The sequence below is a fragment of the Tetrapisispora phaffii genome, chromosome 7 (genome assembly GCF_000236905.1).
Source record: "Tetrapisispora phaffii CBS 4417 chromosome 7, complete genome".
In the NCBI taxonomy this organism is placed as follows: domain Eukaryota; kingdom Fungi; phylum Ascomycota; class Saccharomycetes; order Saccharomycetales; family Saccharomycetaceae; genus Tetrapisispora; species Tetrapisispora phaffii.
In genome coordinates, this window is record NC_016526.1 from 245,764 (window position 1) to 265,476 (window position 19,713).

The 19,713-nt window shown below is 34.4% G+C and overlaps 11 protein-coding genes and 1 non-coding gene across 12 annotated transcripts; 3 read left to right on the forward strand and 9 right to left on the reverse strand.

Moving 5' to 3' along the window:
- Positions 1-335: 335 nt before the first annotated feature.
- RAX1 (Rax1p) lies at positions 336-1,820 on the reverse strand (the record flags this gene model as incomplete). The annotated part of the gene is made up of 1 exon (XM_003686344.1): positions 336-1,820. One exon carries the CDS (start codon positions 1,818-1,820, stop codon positions 336-338), a length of 1,485 nt encoding a protein of 494 aa, XP_003686392.1.
- A 599-nt stretch (positions 1,821-2,419) lies between these two features.
- On the reverse strand, positions 2,420-4,666 carry BUD7 (exomer complex subunit; the record flags this gene model as incomplete). Its single annotated transcript, XM_003686345.1, has 1 exon — positions 2,420-4,666. One exon carries the CDS (start codon positions 4,664-4,666, stop codon positions 2,420-2,422), a length of 2,247 nt encoding a protein of 748 aa, XP_003686393.1.
- A 554-nt stretch (positions 4,667-5,220) lies between these two features.
- TAF9 (chromatin modification protein) lies at positions 5,221-5,988 on the reverse strand (the record flags this gene model as incomplete). Its single annotated transcript, XM_003686346.1, has 1 exon — positions 5,221-5,988. One exon carries the CDS (start codon positions 5,986-5,988, stop codon positions 5,221-5,223), a length of 768 nt encoding a protein of 255 aa, XP_003686394.1.
- Positions 5,989-6,464: 476 nt separating this feature from the next.
- On the forward strand, positions 6,465-6,920 carry MBF1 (multiprotein-bridging factor 1; the record flags this gene model as incomplete). The annotated part of the gene is made up of 1 exon (XM_003686347.1): positions 6,465-6,920. The coding sequence occupies one exon, from the start codon at positions 6,465-6,467 to the stop codon at positions 6,918-6,920; it is 456 nt and encodes a 151-aa protein (XP_003686395.1).
- Positions 6,921-7,098: 178 nt separating this feature from the next.
- RNH1 (RNA-DNA hybrid ribonuclease) lies at positions 7,099-8,235 on the reverse strand (the record flags this gene model as incomplete). Its single annotated transcript, XM_003686348.1, has 1 exon — positions 7,099-8,235. The coding sequence occupies one exon, from the start codon at positions 8,233-8,235 to the stop codon at positions 7,099-7,101; it is 1,137 nt and encodes a 378-aa protein (XP_003686396.1).
- Positions 8,236-8,916: 681 nt separating this feature from the next.
- On the reverse strand, positions 8,917-9,684 carry TPHA0G01260 (uncharacterized protein; the record flags this gene model as incomplete). The annotated part of the gene is made up of 1 exon (XM_003686349.1): positions 8,917-9,684. The coding sequence occupies one exon, from the start codon at positions 9,682-9,684 to the stop codon at positions 8,917-8,919; it is 768 nt and encodes a 255-aa protein (XP_003686397.1).
- Positions 9,685-10,276: 592 nt separating this feature from the next.
- RRS1 (ribosome biogenesis protein RRS1) lies at positions 10,277-10,888 on the reverse strand (the record flags this gene model as incomplete). The annotated part of the gene is made up of 1 exon (XM_003686350.1): positions 10,277-10,888. The coding sequence occupies one exon, from the start codon at positions 10,886-10,888 to the stop codon at positions 10,277-10,279; it is 612 nt and encodes a 203-aa protein (XP_003686398.1).
- A 622-nt stretch (positions 10,889-11,510) lies between these two features.
- TPHA0G01280 (40S ribosomal protein eS10) lies at positions 11,511-12,329 on the reverse strand (the record flags this gene model as incomplete). Its single annotated transcript, XM_003686351.1, has 2 exons — positions 11,511-11,776; positions 12,284-12,329. 2 exons carry the CDS (start codon positions 12,327-12,329, stop codon positions 11,511-11,513), a joined length of 312 nt encoding a protein of 103 aa, XP_003686399.1.
- Positions 12,330-14,828: 2,499 nt separating this feature from the next.
- Positions 14,829-14,901, forward strand: TPHA0Gtrna6A. The gene has a single exon. It is a non-coding gene; the product is annotated as a tRNA-Ala (tRNA).
- A 232-nt stretch (positions 14,902-15,133) lies between these two features.
- Positions 15,134-15,559, reverse strand: TPHA0G01290 (rhodanese-like domain-containing protein; the record flags this gene model as incomplete). Its single annotated transcript, XM_003686352.1, has 1 exon — positions 15,134-15,559. One exon carries the CDS (start codon positions 15,557-15,559, stop codon positions 15,134-15,136), a length of 426 nt encoding a protein of 141 aa, XP_003686400.1.
- A 579-nt stretch (positions 15,560-16,138) lies between these two features.
- On the reverse strand, positions 16,139-16,834 carry TPHA0G01300 (phosphoglycerate mutase; the record flags this gene model as incomplete). Its single annotated transcript, XM_003686353.1, has 1 exon — positions 16,139-16,834. One exon carries the CDS (start codon positions 16,832-16,834, stop codon positions 16,139-16,141), a length of 696 nt encoding a protein of 231 aa, XP_003686401.1.
- Positions 16,835-17,296: 462 nt separating this feature from the next.
- Positions 17,297-19,393, forward strand: MRE11 (MRX complex nuclease subunit; the record flags this gene model as incomplete). The annotated part of the gene is made up of 1 exon (XM_003686354.1): positions 17,297-19,393. The coding sequence occupies one exon, from the start codon at positions 17,297-17,299 to the stop codon at positions 19,391-19,393; it is 2,097 nt and encodes a 698-aa protein (XP_003686402.1).
- Positions 19,394-19,713: the final 320 nt, after the last annotated feature.

A 19,713-nucleotide genomic window follows, 5' to 3' on the forward strand; every position in this document is an offset into this window, starting at 1 on the left:
TATCTCATTGATTCTTCTTCTCACACTATGTGGTTTGTGTGTCTTGTCAGTTTTACATATTTCATAATTGCGAAAGGCCTCAAAGTTTTCAAAACACACAGTACTCAGCGTAGCGTGCGTGAAATTTGACGTTATGACTCTTTAAAAAATCGAAAAATGGCGTCCGGATGAGAGAGAGAGGCCAGGCTTGGGTTGGAAGAGTGGTGGGAGTAGAATGGTGAGGAATGCGATGTTCTATTACATGATGCTACTTCGTTCTATACATGTTAATGTATATGTTAATGTTATGAATTTATATGACTGCTATAATTTTATAGTTGCATAGTTGTGTGGGTTTACACTCTACGACTGGGTACGCATGCAAAGATCACTGTGAAGACACCTGTGGAGATCAGTACCCAGAGCAGGCACCATAGGCCTCTCTTGTAGATTAAGTTTCTAATGAATGGATGCTTGATTTTTATTAATCTTGTCTGACCTCCTAGTATCTTGAACAAGCCGGAGATCTCACCATCTTTGGCTTCTAGGTTGTCAGAATGGTTGGTTTCTTCATCGGGGCTTCTCTTGTGCTTGTACATCAATTCTTGCGTTATTCCAAAACATGCATATGCAATATCAATTTGGTAGATGCCACACACAATGAAATAACTCCCGATGATGAAGGGAACAATAGTCACTACTCGGATCCCTCTGGCATAGTTCAAGAAGATCAGTGCGTATCCGATCCAGAAACCAATCCCCATGAAGAACAAACCTAGCATTACTCTGCTCAATGTTGTGTAACTAGAGAATAACGAACGGGAATGGTGTCGTAGTTGTTTCTTCTTCTCATGTGTTTCTTCATTCGGTAAAAATCTAGTACTACTATTGTGAAACCGCCAATCGGATATTTGATCATGTAAATTATGCAATGCAACTCTTCCTAAAAACTTGGTGAAACAGTCAATTTCCAGAAATTGGTATGATATGTTCTTCAATTCTTCGAATACATCTGGATCATACCTCTTGTCGTTTTGAATGGCCTTTAGCGTGTCTTCCCTGACATGCTCGGGAATATTAATTAAATACTTATCGCTTCTCTCCGGTGATAATAGATACAGTGTACATATCTGAGCTGCATTGTGATGCAGTTGTTTAGTTGTGATTTGCGGTTTGATGGTTTCACCTGCATTGTTTTGTCCACTTACATGATTCTTCAACAAGTCATCAATGGCTGACAATATCTTATTCTCGTACCCTACTTGATTCTTCTTCTCCCCAGTATTTTCATCAATTTCAGACTCGTTGACATCGTCGTTTCTCTTGCCAGGGATACCGGAATGTCGTCTCCATTCTGCCAACAGCTGCGACAATTGCGGGGAGTATTCTATGTCACCTTGTAAAAACCTGTTCACTTGGTCTGGATCTTGAAAATCTAAATAACCTTCATTCATTAATGCGTTGATCAACAGTGAGGACGTGACAGATGCAGAATCGTCGGCGTCACCGTCATTTCCACCCGGCCCGTACCTGTCACTGCTGCTCTCTTCTTTATGTTTCCTATGATCGCCGGCAGTAGTTAAATTCCCATACTCATCAGATACCCTGGATTCATCAACAACTTCAATTACTGAACTTCTAATATTTTCAAGATAGTCCTTACACAATCTAATGTGTGCCATTAAATCTATCCAAAATTCCAAATAATTTATAGCATGTGGGAATTGTGATAAAAACGTATAAAAAGACCATAAATCAACCGGTTTCTCAGTCTTTAGAATCAGTACTTCATACAAAGTGGGCAGTCTTTCCTCTTGCAATTTTTCAAAGTCTATTGCCATATTATTTTTTGCAGTTTACGCCAATAATATAAAATCTGTCTCAGTTTCTCTTCCTCTTTTACCATCAAAACTCTCGTTGTTCCTGGCCCTTAAAAACAAACTGCCATTAGAATATATATATGCTCATATATACAAATATATATATATAACTTCATTAAAGTTGACAGAATATTATGAAACTCCATCTGGTCAAGATGACCAACTTATATTACAGGTATTGTTTTTAACCCAGCCATCTATTAAAGGTTTCGACTTTTCGCGACTTTTGTTTATTTTCCAAAATATCACCAAATATAGTAACAAAACTGCGTAGAGACCCTTTTCGAATAGATGCGAAAAACAAAATTTAAAAACCAAGCAATGAATTTTAAATCTTGTTCAATTCAATGGTTGTCCCATTGAATGATGAATGATACCTTTGCTTGTAATGGAACAAACAGCAAGGATATGATATAAGCGTTGCCATCTGATTTAAATTTGGATTTTGCTAGGGAGGAGTACTATTATGATAAGACAATGGCAGATATGTGGATATGCGGATGTGTGTGCTTTTTAAAATTTGAATAGATTAAAATTAAATATTAAATAATATATATTATTTATGCATCGTAATATTGATTTGTGTAATTTTCAAAGAAAGTTATTAAATTATCTTTCATAAGTTGCGCTACTGTCTCTGAATATCTTGCGGCTATTTCATTCGTAACCATTGTTATACCCATATCTTGAATTACAATGGAGAGAGCCTCAATCAATTGAATTGAAAACTCAATGTACCAACGATGGTTCCAACAGCATATCTTGACGCAGAGATCAATTATAGAGGAGTTCAATTCTTTAATTCTGTTGGTCACTTCCTCGGTGGTAGTATTAACTTTGATATCAGGATTGTTACTTATGTTTTTCACTCTGATAGATTCTTTGACACAATACTCTAATAGTCTTCTAGCACATCCAGATGAAAATCGTTGTGAGAGACCGATTTGGAAAGCGCGAGCTGCTTCTGAGTAATGGCCTAGTCTTCGAGCACATAACCCGAATAATTCCCATTCGATTGTTAATTTATTATAGTCAGCATTCTGTGCTTCAAAATATTGTTGTTCTGATTGGAATAATGTGTATGTCTTAAGATCATCATATAATAGCATAAAAAGATTATCTAACCATCTTTCACATAGTCTCTTAGATCTCAAAGACGAGTTTTGTGAAGGGTTCAAGTCGGTAGTCGAAAGCATGACTTTGACACTAGAGTCAGTACCCGCATCTAATCCATTTTCTACACCATTTTCGGCATTCGAATTTTCAGTATCTGTATTTTCAGCAGATGTTTGATATTCTTCCTCCATTACAAAAATATTAGATCTATATTTTAGTAATGATTCCCAATCAGTTATTTTAACAATCTCTGTCAATAATTTGTAAACTAATTGAAATGTCGATTTTAGATTAGAGGCTGCCAGTCTGACTAACACAGGGTCTGCGGATTTGTGTTCTCTTTGAATATCTTGAGGGTTCAACGAACTAACCTCATCTAATACTACATCAACAGGCAGTGGCAAATGCAGATTTGCATCCGATTGAATTGGAACAACTCTTTTCAGACCATATTTTTCTTTCAAAGGCGACATTGGACAAGAATTTAAAGTTAATAAAGCGTTCTCAATATCCTTTACCTTCACATATGATTTTGCTAATAGATACCATGGCTTGAATTCACTCGGAGAACAACTTACAACCGCATTGGCAACCTCCTTAGCAAACTCATAGTCGTGTTTAACATCTAATAAAAACTCAGCTTGTGCTGCCAACATGTCTGCTTTGTATTCCAATTGATAGAAATTCACATCTGTAGTTTCTTCTTGTTTTTGTAATTGTTCGTTTAGCAGTTGAATAGCATCTATCTCCATTTCACATGCAAATAAGATACGAATCAAGACGACTACTGCTTCTGGGTAAGTTTGTATTACCTTTTCTAACATTGTACGACATTGATCCAAAGAATGTGTCAATTTAACAATTTCAATAAGCGTTTCCACTAAATAATTATTAGATCTAGTAACGTTGGTAACATATACTGGGGCTCCAAGCAAAGGACCCTTTTCATATACAAAGGGAAATAATTCAATAAAGTTATCGGCTGTGGTATTGATTTCGCCACTAGTGAATGGATTCAAAACTAAAGTTTCCACCAAATTTTGCGATTCACCTTCTTCCGCATTGTCTTTCATCAATATAACTGAACGAACCATGCCACTCATGAATGTTTCGATCCAAAGTATTTGAAAATCTGGGTTTTCTTCTCCAGAAGGCAAAGTCGGATTAACTTGTAATAATTCTCCATCGATATCCAGAATATAAGTGTGTAGGTTACCTGGGATATGAACGACAATATTCATATCACATCTTCTAAACGAGTTCCAAGTAGATAATGTAATTCTTGCGACGTTGAAGTTTCTTGTCTTACCAAACCAAGCCTGCGGTTCTTCTGAAATTGTATCAGCAATTTTTTTCAAGAAAACTGAAATTGACGTAGGATCATTTGTATCTACACCCACAGTGTAGAAAAAAGTACCAATTTCTCCTTTATTATTTGTTGGATTATACAGATCCTTAATTATTGTATTTGAAATTTCTTGTTGCATGTTGAAATTCTCGCTCTTATTACCGTTAGAATTTGAATTGCTATTTAGTTGTGCCGTAGACGAGGAAGTAGCAACGTACTTCACCATTGTTAGTAGATCTGGTGGGCCCAGATCTTGAAATTGTGGGATCTTTAACTTTCTCTCGTTCAGAGCATGTCCAATATTATCTTCTTTCACCTCCGGAATCGAGCCTTGTGAAAACATACTGTGCACGCTTAGATGTTTGTAGCCAATATGAATGGTATACTGAACTAATGTATTGCTTAATGCAGATGCAATAAAGAACCTTTTCTGTACTTTTTAAAAGTCCAATTGATAGCTAAAAGTGTATGAGAGGTATATAACGAAAAAACAAAATGAAATTTCAATAGCGAACAATATCGTCTCGTTTTCTCCTTCTAGAGCTCTAAGTTTTTCCTACAATAGACCCTTTGATAGTATATCCACAATCAACTGATATATTTCTATTTGTATTTATATAAATATATATTTTAATGATATGATATCAATATTCAATGCTTGTTATGTTTTATTACTGGTTATACACGTAATGCTCCTTTTAAGGCTTTGAAAAGTGAAATTTCGAAATATTTAAAGGTTGTCGTATGAAGCGACATACCAAAGAGACACTTCTAATAACGGTAAATATCTTTTTATGATACTTCAGAGTACATATGGAGATAACATACATGCATAAAACGTATACACAGAATGCGATTCAAATGATTCAAATGATTTTATATTACACATTGCCACAATTAATTTTTTTCCTCATCTAATTTCCAATCTTTTGCAGTAAGACAGTATTTTTCAGGTGGTAATCTAATACCCCAGGAGCCTATGACTTGAGGCAACGGCTTCTTATTTCTTTCTGATGCCAACTGTAGGAGGAGTTCCTTTGGTGCAGTTGGCTTGAATTGGTACTGTGTTCTTGCAGCGATTGCCAGCCGTATATCTTCTACCGTGAGCCCTGTTTTTGAATTATTCGCATTCGATTGGGCGGTTGCATTCTTGCCACTTTGTCCCGTGGCAGCGGTCGAAGACGCACCGTCAGATGTCATGGCATGGTTTCCTGGGTTATTACCTGCATAGTCATTGTACACTATGGCGTCTTTCAAGACCTCCTGTGTGTACCTATAAGCGAAATCCATCAGTTGTAACGGCACTTGGTCCTCGTACTGGTGAATGGATTGAGACGCCAGCAACAAGTGTAGCAATCTCACGTCTCTTGGAATGTCCTCCTGCGAGGATGTGTTTACAACGACGTTCGTCGCAGCCAAATTCGCACTGGCGCTTGCACCGGCACCGGCACCAGGTGCCGGTGCACTAGGTGTAGTGGTATTAGAGTTAGCCAGTTTGGCCAGTTTAGCGGGCTTGACTGGCACATCAGCACCAGTTACACTACTCGAATTACCAGTCACGGCATCTACACCAGAATCAGTATTGGCCCCATTCTGAACAGGCAAACCATCTGGAGCAGCGCCTGCATTCTTCGAGTCCTCCACAACGTTGCTATTTTCAACCATGATTTGTTCTTATATACCTCGTTGTGACCACACTCTTCTCTCTCCCATCTCCCCTCCCCAACCACTACTCAGTCGAGGAATGCCATCTACTTAACTGAACTAAAATATTGTAACTGTTGTTTCCATCAAGTCTTGCCATCCGCAGTGGTCAGTCCTCTCGTTTCAACAGTTCGTGTGCAGTGACACATTATTCCGTTCATTGTGACACACTGTCTGATCATCAGCAACGGAAAAAGGGTTTCTGCTTCCACCAGAGAGAAGCGTCTGGAAAGAAATTTGAAACGCGATAGTGGTGGCGGTGGTATATAAGAGACAAGGATTGGAAGAGAAATGTAATATGTGTAATTTGCTATGGTTGCGTTCGTTGGTGTGCTTTGTTATTCATCTGTGTTATACGAGAGAGGATAAGAACAACTGTTTTGTGTTTAGATTATAACTAAGCGTGGAAGGATTAAAAGAAAAATAAGAGAGAAAAAATGTCTGATTGGGATACTAATATTGTCATTGGTTCTAAGGCCAGAGCTGGTGGTTCCGGTCCAAGAGCTAACGTTGCTAGAACTCAAGGTCAAATTAACGCTGCAAGAAGACAGGGGTTAGTTTTGTCAGTGGACAAGAAGTACGGTGGTAGTAATGCCAAGGGTAACAACGAGGGTCAACGATTGACTAAGATTGATAGAGAAACTGATATTGTTAAGTTGCAAAAGCTGGATCCAGCTGTCGGTAGAGCTATTTCAAAGGCTAGAACTGAGAAAAAAATGTCACAAAAGGATTTAGCTACGAAGATAAATGAAAAACCAACTGTTATCAACGACTATGAAGCCGCCAGAGCTCAACCAAACCAACAGGTTTTGGGTAAATTAGAAAGAGTTTTGGGTGTCAAATTGAGAGGTAAAGATATTGGTGCTGCATTAGGTGGTCCAAAGAAGAAGTAGATTGGATATTTCACGAACTAATAATTCAAAAAGCACAAAATAATAATGATAATAGAGACATACATACATATATATGTATACAGACATATATATATTGGTTTAAAGTTTCATGTAGTTAGTAATATATAATGATAAATACAACATTCAAATAAATATACAATTGCATAAAGTGCTTCTTTCATCCCTTCATAGCACCTTCTTTAGCTAGTTTATCTGCCATTTCATTACCGTAGTCACCAGAATGTCCTTTAACCCATTGGATTTTAAATTTACCTTTATTACTGTATAATTCTTTATTGACGATATAGTATCGTTTAATTTTAACGAATTGTTTAATTAATTTCCATAAGATATCATAATTAGGTATTTTTTTAAGTTCAACAATACTCATTACTTTATATCTATCATTAAGTAATTTAATCGCATATTCTGAATCACTGAATATATTGAATTCTGCACAAATTTTCTTATGGATCAATAATTCCTCCATAGTCACCAACACTTTATAAATAGCAGTAGCTTCAGCTCTGTTGTTCGTTTGTGCTTTACTACGGTCTAATGGTTCACTCACATTGTATTGTAATAGCTCAGGATGGTCAAAAAATGCACCAGAACCTGCCTTTGCAGAACTCTTGCCATTAGAGAGAGATGAGCCATCACAGTAGACATGAATAACCTCTTTGCCGTATTTGAAATCTGGGGAAGTGACTCGTATCTTGTTCTCAAATTCTTCTGCATTAACCCCTAGTAATTCGTAATCAAATACAGGGTTTTCAAAATTCTTAGATATAAAATTTCTTGCATCAGCCCAAGTTGCAAATGATTTGAATGTAATCCCTTTTGCACCACGCATGTATTTTCTGCATTGATTCCAATCATTGAAGATTTTACTCCTGACTTGGGGATTATCACTTTTCACACCATAGAATTTACTAATTTTGTTTCCATCTTTCTTCACTGTAAGTGCATTGAGTAGATCTTCATCAGAGCTGAAGTTATCTGAATCCTCATGTTGACGTTTCGAACACAAAGTAGGTTTTTGTAAAGTTATTTCAGAATTTATTTCACTAACTTTAGTCGTATTTGTATCTACTCTATTATGTGTAGTTATTGTAGCTTTCGACTTTGACTTGACGTTTCCCTTATGAATCCCTACAAATTGTTCTGCCTCATTCAATGTCTTAAATTTTTTAAAAATGGCACCAGGGAAACCTTTAACTTGCAAAGCACAAGCATCCCAATTATAGAATATACCAGGTTTTCTACCTATCCTGACTGCATAAAACTGGCTTGGACCAACTCTAGATCCTGCCATTAATCTAGTTCGTATAGATGGAAAAGAGCGGCTCAAGAAATTAGTTACCTTCAGCTTTTGAATTGAAATCACTCCCTTTTATCTTATATACCTCATTTGGCTAATTTTGAGTCCTCAACAAACAATAACAAACAATATAACCGCACATGATACTTTATTTATAACGTCAATTTCTCATTTGAAACTTTTAATCTTACCGTTTAATGTTATTCAAGAGATGTCTTTTTTGAGGTTATGCCCTTATTTGAAATTATTTTTGCGATGAGATGGACATATTTTTAATAATCGACAGACCTTAGTACTATTTTAAAATGTTTAATTTTTCATTATAAAGTTATTTAATGACATTAAATGCTATTGAATTTAATATTATATTATATCACATATTTCGTCGAATTTCAGAATAAATTATTATGACGATGCTACTTAAATTGAATCAAAGGTGAAGTATGGCTTCATATTTTTTCGTCCTGGTAGTCAAGCGAAAGACTGCAGAGTTCTGGTTGGAGGATTTTGAGATCCATTACCTAATTGAAAGCTTAAGATATTTGGTCAATTGCGTAAAAATAAATTAACATTTTTAATTCAGTTTAACTTTATTTTTCTATATTAATTAAAAAATATTAATTTGATGCAAGCGTTCTTTTGAATAAAATCGCTGATAAAAGTAGCTCATTAGCACTAGTCACTTTCTTCTTCTTCTTCTGCCTCCTCTTCAGAATCATCATCAGCATCATTTTCATGTTCAGAATCAGTCTCTTTATTAGAATCGTTTTTACTCTTACTTTTACTTTTCCTTACTTTTTTATCAGTTTTCTTTGGTGAATCAACATTTTCGTTCTCTTCATCTTTGATCAATAGATCTTCTTTATTGAATAAATGGTTAACTAAAATCTTATTCAATTGGAACATTGTCATTTTCTTACCAAACACAGGTTTCATCTTTTCATCACACAATATTTCTCTACGATCTTTGGCATTCTGTAGGTTATGTTCCTTAATATAATCCCAAACTTGCTTGACAACTTGTGTTCTTGGTAATTCTTCAGCACCCAATAGTTCTTGCAAAGGTTTACTCAATAATACTTTACGTACATTGATGCTATTAGAATTTGCATTTTCAACCTTCTTTCTCTTCTTCTTCGGTATTCCATTACTTGATTTAGAAGCTGCATTTGGAGCTATCCTTGTCGTCTCTCGTTTCAATGCTCTTGCAAGTGCTTCATCTTTCTTCATCAGCTCATTTTTAGTTATCAAGACCTTTGGTTGTCTTTGAATTTCATGGTATCGCTCAACAATCAATTCGTTCACGATTTTTCGTTTGCTATCAAGATCCACTGCAAATAATTCTTGAATTGCTTTACGTATTTTTTTAGGACTAACCTCATCAGGATTCGATGCAATAATGATTGCATCAATCATTGGAATATATTCATCCAGGTCTGACATTGATTTTTTTCGTATGTATTCGAATATTAACTTCCGATCAAAAACACAAATACTGTTAACTGATCTTTCCGTAAATATTTATTAAACACAATAGCGATAACCAATTATTTTATTGAATTCAACAATATTCTCTTGAATAGTTATATATCGATAAAGTGAAGATATATCAATGTATAAATGACCATCAACATATAAAAATAACTTAGTGTATTATTTTTTATAGATATGTTCAACTTTTTTAATATTTAGCAATTTTTCAATAGTACTTAAATTAGATGAACTGCTATGAAAACGCTGTCCCATTTTAGTCAATGTGATGAAATAAATAATAAAAGATTGATGATTTTTATTAATAAAAAAGTTATAGAGTGAAGATAAGATGAGAGACACACATATATATTCCCATCGTATTAATCAGGAGATATTTATAGTAGTTTTTTAAAATATGATCTATTATTTTTACTAAATTTATATAAAAACTTTAAATAATGTACATGTTGATCAAAAAGTAATTGTGAAATCTCACTTACCATATAACTGGACAAACCATTTATATTTTGTTAAAATGCTATAGTTTTTAATTTAATTGAATTTATTTAGAATGCTGTAAATTTTTCTTTTGTTGTCTTTCATTTTTTTTAATTAAGTTTTTTCTGTCAGCTCTATTTAACGATCTTGGATCAATCAATTCTTTTTCTGTTCCAATATGATCTTCATTAACCTCTACTAACCATTGATCATCCAGTTTTTTGTTCATACCTTGATAACCCCATTTTGGAGCCCATTTACCAGTAGCTTCGTCATAAACCATCTTACCAGATCTTTCCTTGGATCTAATACCTTTTCTGGCTGCAAATTTCTCCCATCTTGTTGGAGCCTTTGGTTTAGGCAATGGTTTTTCTCTTGGCAGTTCAGTGGATGGTTCAGGTAACTTGATTAATGTCATCATAGCACCTTGACCACTAGTCCCACCAGTAGCCTCAGTGGTAGTCTTCATTGGTAAAGACAAAATTTGGTTGATCAACAGTTGGACATTATCACGAGTTAAAGCCTTTATGTTCTCTTCACGCTTACCGTTTGATGAATCGAAATCGTTCTTATCTAAAACATTAGAATCAAACACTGATAAATTACCTAAATCGTAAGTAACTGGAATGTCCTTTTCAACTTTAACTGGACGTTGACTATACTCCTCCACTGACATGTTATTTATTCCTGTATTTTGGTTTTTTATTGTATCGCTTTGTTGAACAACTTCTAACTACAATAATATCAAAGGCCTAAAGAAAATATATACTCTAGTTGTACATTTCATTAACTCATGTTTTTATAACTAATAGGCATATTGTTCATTACTCACAGAATGTTAAAGCTCATCTCATCTCAAAATTTCATCTTTTCCCATTTTGAAAATTTGATACTATCGTAGTAAGCGATGAGGAATTTACATAGTTAAGGAAATATATACATACAGTTAACATAAGTACATTCAACGGTGAGGAGTTGTACCATGATGAATAGACAGATGAATTTAGTGATGAGAGTCGTCTCTATAAGAAGCTTTTTAGCTTGATTTGGGTTAGTATATAAGTGCCACATTTAGTCTTGGACTGCCTCTCAAAAACGAGGTATAAAGGACAAAAGAAAAGTACAGAACAGTTAGAGTGAATGCAGCTACGTTTACATACATGCACATAACTCTCTACAGTCATTGATTTAATAATTTCTTAAAAACCTTTTAAATAATATAGAAGAGATATACAAAAAAACTTGATAAATAATTGAAATACATGATAATTAACAATATTTAAAAGTTCCAGGCTTGCTTAGTATCTTCTTTGTGGTCTTGAAGTTTGAGTTCTATCTTGCATGTAAGTACCTGGAACAATGTGTTCTGGTAAGTGTAAGTAGTCTCTTAAGTATTCGACACCAGCTTCAGTTAAGGTGTAGTAGTAGTGTTGCCATGAGAATTGAGTCTTGACGTAACCTTTGGAAGTTAAAGATTGTAAAGCCTTGATGACGTACAAGTTCTTGGTGTCAATTTCTTCGTGCTTTGGTTGGTTGAAGTCCTTCTTGGCAACAACAACACCTTCTGTTAAAATAGTATATTTACATTTTTCGTGAATAAATAAATTCAATGAAAAAAGTAGATAAGAACCTGTTAGTAAAAAACATTCATATTCATATTCATATTAGATCAAAAAAAATGTGATGTTAGGTGTTGGAAACCGTCAAGATAATTGCATATAATACTGAAATCCTTGACCGATTCATACAATAGTTGCTGCTTACGAATAGTCTATTTGTGTCTCAAATCGTGTCGCACTTCCACCAAGAACACCGTTCTCTCCACAGAGTCACGGATTTACGACCATGCTCAATTTTGTAACAGAATAAAAACAGTATTTCTGATTCAATTAGTATCCTAATATTCATCATTTCATGTCATTCTACTTTGTGAGGTTTGTGGACTTCTCATATTCATATTTATCTATTATTAAAAAAATTAGATCATTCATCATAATTCGACATCTCTTATAATACCCACAACGTCAATCTTTTAATCATTAAAATAACTATCATGTATAATATAACATACCTTGAAACAAGTATCTGTGAATCTTAGCTCTGTCTTCCTTTGGCATCAACATGTTGGGCTGGGGTGATATTTATCTGTACTGTGCTTTCCTGACTGATTATTACCAACACAAGAAATACCAAACTGTATACTACTTTAAAAACAACTACAAATTTAAATATCAACTTTCATACAACAAACTCAGCATCAAACATCAAGAATATTCAATAACTTTCAGCACATAGGAAGAGGTTCATGAACACCAATTTTACAGAACCAAGAAACCATAAAGTGTATATTGGCATTCATCTCTGGGACATGGTCTATAAAGACCGACTCCATATTTTGCACACATAATTCAATGTACAACTACAAACATCAACAGAAAATCTATCATATTAACAATTAATTCAATAACAAAATATCCAATAATAACGACTGTTCGACCTCAAGTTACTGTAGAAAGTATCAATCAACAGCAGTGTGATATCAGTTACTTACTACTTGTTAATCAAACATGCATACGCATACATTGCACATTATGCCATTAATTGTTCAGTATGCATTGTATAGTCTTAATTTCGATGAGATGAGCTAGTCGAAGCCTTGTGAACAATTTCATTGATGCGTGTGAGTATGAAATTTGTGCGTGCGTCTTGGAAAAAATGAAAAAAAATAGCAAAAGAACAAAAACACTGACGCTGTGGTTCTTTATGATCAGGAAAAGATGGTCGAGCAAGAGGATACGCTAGAGAGGCATAGACAGAAACACATATTGGTAGTGTGGTGTAGTAACATGGAAAAGTATGATTAGAGAAGAGTGGGCATATCGTATCATCTGGTCCCTGCTTGGTCAGTCTGTGAATTTTTCTTAATTTTGGTCCAGGATGTATGGGTGCAAACAGTCACACAAATGTTGGATCTTTAAGTGGGCGGAATGGGCACAATGCTATGGGTAATAGTCCAAGTTTCGGACCCTGATGCTTGCAAGCATGATCTTCGATGAGTACTATCGTGATCTGGGTTTAAGAAAGGCAATATTTAGCATTACTTATGTGTATATTCGAATCGCTATAAGGGAAACGCCAAACGTTACTATATGTAGTGACATCGAGTCGCTACGACTTAGTAATATAGTGCCAATTGAGTCCAATGGTACATTAGTATCAAAAGTGAAACTGCAAGACAAAAAAATATAATTAGGGGAACTTATTAGTAGTTCCAAGATATGTTAGTACAATGCCTTTGTTGCAATCGTATCTTGCAATGTGGCGTAGAAAAAAATAAGCTCTGTCTGTTTAATAATGATATTGAGAACTGAATCCACATTTCCCAACTCTTACGATGCTCTGATGAGACTTACGAGACAATACTACGAAAATTTCATGGAGATTCCTGTAAATGAATCTTTTATCTCCTGCTGTCTTCAATCAATATTCGTTCTTTTAAGCAATACATTCTAAATAACTAAACTCTATCTTATATTTTATTCAACCTGTGATTTTGATCTGTATTCAAACGAATTTGTTTGGAGGAATCCAATTAGGAGCTCATTACGATCCAAACTGTTTTCACCTTTGATTACCATGCATTATGTAATACATTATTAATTCATCCGAGTTTCTCCAATGTTTTGAGATAGCCAATATTATCAGAGCGTGTTATTAGAGCTGGTTATTACACTGCAATATTGGAATATAAAATTCCCAAGAAGTCGAAGTACTAAGTGCGATTGCTAGTTGTCATCACGAATACCTTACATAATAAATAGTAACAGAATTAAAAGTATAAACAGACGGCCTAGTTACACATCTAGGATTTGAATAATCATGGAACTAGTTATTATATATTATTGTCGGAACTGTTGTAGTGTATGTGACAGAACTAAGTGTTTATGGCACCTTGAGCTCGGAAACAACTGACCACTTACTAACTGGATAGACAGTTCGGGAACAAGCTTCCAAAGGATAGCTGATCAATTGTCACTACAATACACATGGCTACGTGATAAACACAGATGTGCAATGCAGTACTAACTTAGGAGAATGACTGAACATATGTAGGTGTTCAATCTACTATCAGAAAAGCTCATATACAAAGAGGACATCTAAATTGGCTCAATAGTTTGGTTCATTGCTCTAATATATGAATAGTTGTTAAATTATACACTAGATATTTAAATTAATCTCTCTGGTCTCTTGGACCTGGATCAAGGAATTGTTGACTATTGATTACCGGGGTTCATATATACATAATATTTCAATCTACCGTTTTATCCAACGAGACGACATCGTCGAATTGAGCACGTATGGAAGGTTGATGGTTCTACAGTACTATTTATGCATTAGAAATTCTGCAAGTACATTCTCACAGCTACTATTGTTTTAGGTTTACATCAATTATCTCCTAAAGAGGTAATATCTGGTATTGTATATTCAGTTATACATCTAGTTTCATTTCCATCAATTTCCAACATTGTCTATCTCCTACATTACATTCCTGTCATAAATTTCTTTATTGTAATCCTCATATTATAATAATATTAAAACACTTGCATAATAATACTGGGCGCGTGGCGTAGTTGGTAGCGCGCTTGCCTTGCAAGCAAGAGGTCACTGGTTCGATTCCTGTCGCGTCCATTTTTTGTATCCTGTTTAATCATTTCCCCTTAAATGATCAACCACTATTAGTTTAAAGATGGTGATAAACTTCTAACGTAATTGTAATATATTATATATTAATAGCATTATATATACACTATATAAGTATACTAAGTACATATATTTCATAACAGCATAAACTTGGAAACTAAACTACGAACTACTCACAAAAATATTGCCTGCATAAACTTTAATCTCGTCCGATACACGATCATAAGTTCAACTTGTCACCACCGTTAGAAACCCAATCATTAGTGGAGCCGGGGTAAATTGAAGTGTTCTTGTAACCGTTTTCATAAGCAACTTCTCTGGACTTACCAGCTCTGAAACCAGAAGCACAGAAAAAGACTAGTTCCTTCTTTGGGTCTGGCTTTGGTACACCGAATGTAGCTTGGAAGGCATTACCATCTAAAGCAAAACCGTTAGGATGAGACTTATACGGGATATTAATAGAACCTGGAATATGAACAACTTCATATTCGGAAGGTTCTCTGTTGTCTACCAAGACAACAGATGGATCGTGCTTGGCAACTAAAGCTTTCATGTCATCAAAATCGTAAGTATTACCAGGAATTGGTGCCGATTGAGGAACAGCTTGATGATTACCATTCCATGAGTCAACAATAGCTTTCCACATTTTCTAATCGTCAATTGTCTTTGTTTTTTGTCTTGTTTTCTTAACTTAAGGTGTAAAAGTTATAAATATCCAAGTATCCCAACTAAAAACCTCTCTTCACTTAATTATTATTTCTCTGACTCAAATATATATATGTCTGAAGTAAGTTTAATATCAATTTAAACTGATTATTAATTTAAAGGTTTCAGTCTTTTGTAGAATCGAACATCAAAATGCCGCCTGACTTGTTCTCCGCCCCCCCCCCACCCCCACATAACTAATATAAACAGAAGAGGACATAAAATAAAGGTGATAAGGGCATCTTATATAAGAATAGTTTACACAACAGCTGCAAAGATTGATTTACTGTGGCTATGTGTTAGATAAAAGAGGTAATATTAGTAAATGTGTGAGGTTCCATACCGATGGAGGAACTTTGTCGACGTTGTTTAATACACAGGTTAACGTTTATATGACTTTAAGGACAGAGGAGATTTATATATTTTATATACTGGTTGTCATTTCAGAAGCATTGTTTCTATCATTTATTTTTTATTGTCTTTAATGTATTATCTATATAACAACGGAATATACTTAACACTAACGTAATCTTAAATCACTCACAACAAATTCACCGTTTCCAAGATGCTTGGTGTTACCCACGTCTCTAACAACAATTTTCTTTTCATCTATAACATAATCCAGGATTGTTACTGATGTGTTAAAGACAATTATTTTATGACTATTTTCTGGGTCATAGTTCAACCATTTTAAAATTGTTCTGATTGATCCACCATGACTGATCAATCCCATGTTTCTTTTTTTGCTTGTTACCGCACTATCAATAGATTTCTGTATCTGTCCTATCAATCTATCCATGAATTCATTTTCAGGTTCACCAAACTCTCTAAATGATCCTTTACCAAATTTATCGGCATATGCTTCTGCTTCTGAGATATGCATTCCTTCTATAACGCCCATGAAACGTTCTCTTAACTCACAGTGGTACTCGACCGGAACGTCATCTGTTCTTCCCTCTGTTTTAAGAATAGTAGAGATCGTTTCTTTACACCTTATCAAATCACTACTGACAATCTTATCAAAAAAATACTCATTTTCCTTTAAGTAAGTACCTAATTTCTGTGCCTGTTGATAACCAGTGATATTTAGAGGAATATCTTTATGACCTTGTAAAATTTTTTGAACATTATGATCTGTTTGGCCATGTCTCACTACAAATACTCTAACAACATTCGAGTCCTCATTTGCACAATAATATTGACCTGATTTAGTCATGATTCTTTCTCTAACAAAAAATTATTTAATGACTTCTGGTAGCCTTGCAATAAATGAAAAAAAAACCAATCAAATACAATCTATCACGAGTGTGTGCAATAAAGGAACTCTTGGATGCTCTTTATCTTTATCTACTAGCTTACAAACAAACTCTTTTAACTTTTAGTCTCTCTTATTCTTTAGTCAGTTTTTGTATAATAGTAATAATACTCGTTTTAAATTTTATTAACTACAAGCGAGTGGATTCACTATTTAATATTCGTGATGATTTTTCAAAACCATATTTTTAAATATAAGTGACAGTCTCAATATAAATGGATTAAGTATAAAACGTTTGATTCATAAGTGTAGTGAAAACACTTCTGTATGAATAAGTTTTATTTTAAAATAGGTTGAACTGATAAAAGTGGTGCAATAGTTCCGATTTAGATTACTAGTCATATTGGTTATTGTAAATTATCAATGGATTATCCAGATGAGAATACAATTCGTGTTTTGATCACTACAGATAACCATGTTGGTTATAATGAAAATGACCCAATTGCTGGTGATGATTCATGGAAAACGTTTCATGAAATTATGATGTTAGCAAAGGACAATAACGTGGATATGGTTTTACAAGCTGGTGATCTCTTTCATGTTAATAAACCAAGTAAGAAGTCCATGTATCAAGTTATGAGATCTTTAAGAATGGCATGTATGGGGGATAAACCTTGTGAATTGGAATTGTTAAATGATACGTCAGAGATTTTCCATTATAATGAGTTTACAGATCTTAATTATCAAGACCCAAATTTCAATATCTCTATCCCTGTGTTTGGAATTGCAGGTAATCACGATGATGCTTCAGGAGATGCATTATTATGTCCAATGGATATCTTACAAGTTTCCGGTTTAGTGAACCATTTTGGAAAAGTCATTGAAGCAGATAAAATCAAAGTACCACCCTTATTATTTAAGAAAGGTGAAACAAAATTAGCATTATACGGATTAGCCTCTGTTAGGGATGAGAGATTATTCAGAACATTTAAAGAAGGAAACGTAACTTTTGAAGTTCCAGATATGGAAGGTGACGAATGGTTTAATATAATGTGCGTACATCAAAACCACACTGGGCATACAAACACTGCATTTCTTCCCGAACAATTTTTACCAGGATTTTTGGATATGGTGATATGGGGTCATGAACACGAATGTATTCCTCATTTAGTTCATAATCCGTTGAAGAACTTTGATGTTCTTCAACCAGGATCTTCGGTCGCGACCTCATTGTGCGATGCTGAGGCACAAGATAAACATGTATTCATTTTAGAAGTTCGAAAAGGTGAGCCACGTAAACTAATCCCGATCCCTCTTAAGACGACAAGACCATTTATTATGAGAAATATTACATTAACTGATGTTGCTTATTTAAGGCCTCATGATAAGGAAGGGATTATTAAATATTTAGTTAATGAAGTGGAAGATATGATATCAGAAGCAAAGGTAGAAACCACAAGGAAATTGGGATTGGAATTAAAAGAGGAGGAAGAAGCTGCGAAGTTATTACAATTAAATTTACCATTAATTAGATTACGTGTTGATTATTCGGGTCCCGAAGATCGTAATTCCATAATTGATTATCAATTAGAGAACCCTAGGAGATTTAGTAATAGGTTCGTTGGTTCAGTAGCCAATAGCAATAATATAATTCAATATCATAAGAAGCGTAAATTTCCCAAGAAAAATACTAGTAACACAAAAGGTTTCGAGTATAATGAAAATCTAAAGGATAATGATGCTGAATTAGATGTTCAGACATTGGTAAATGATATGTTAAACAAAATGTCTTTGGCACTACTACCTGAAATTGGTATGAATGAAGCTGTCAAAAAATTCATTGAAAAGGATGAAAAATCTGCATTAAAAGACTTTATTGATGAAGAAATTAAAAATGAGGTCAAGATGCTGGCATCCAGTGAAGAATTATTAAGCCTTACCGATCCTGAAGAAATTCGTAAATTGATACGACATGTTAAGAAGGCTAAAGCATCACAAGATTACTCTCTGGATGATGATAAAGATCTGGATCCAAACTTGGCATCTGCTCTTGCTAAAGCTAAGAAGCGTTTGAATGAGATTGAAGGCAATCCTGAGTCAAATAGAGCTTTAACTAATTTTGGCATAACTTCAAATGAGTTGGATGACATACCAAAAAACCAAGAAGATAAACCAGTGAAGAAGAGTAGAACAGAAAACAAAAAACGTATTTCTAGCACAAAAAGGGCTTCGCCAGAAACAAAAAACCCGCTTTATCAGATTCGATCATTGTTTCAGATGAAGAACAACCAGATGCCAGTAGTGAGGATTACATCTCGGATAGTATTGCTGCCGACGCATATTCTGATAATAAAATTAATGATGATATTATTGCCATCGATTCTGGTGATGAAAAAGATCATTCAAAAAATAGTACCAATAAAAAAAGAATTTCACAAATGGCAGGCTCTAGAAAAAGACCATCATCATCCACCAAATCTTCTACAAGAGCTTCAAAGGCTCCGAAGACAGATGTCTTAAAAAATTTACTTAATAGCAGAAGAAGGTAGCTGAAGGTACTACATCTTCAACAATATTTGCATAAATACCATATATAAGAGTCTGGAAACGATTCCAGTTTAAATAGAAATGGATGAATGAACTTACTTACACTCACCAATAAACAAATCAACTATATACATACATCGATATACATACATACATACATATATATATATATATATATATATATTCTCTATAGGTTGTGTCAAATGTCAGTTATTTTATTGTTTCATCTTGAAGCTACCAAATACATTTCGGTGCAACTTTAAGCGTTGAAATTTCAAATGGAAGATTTATCA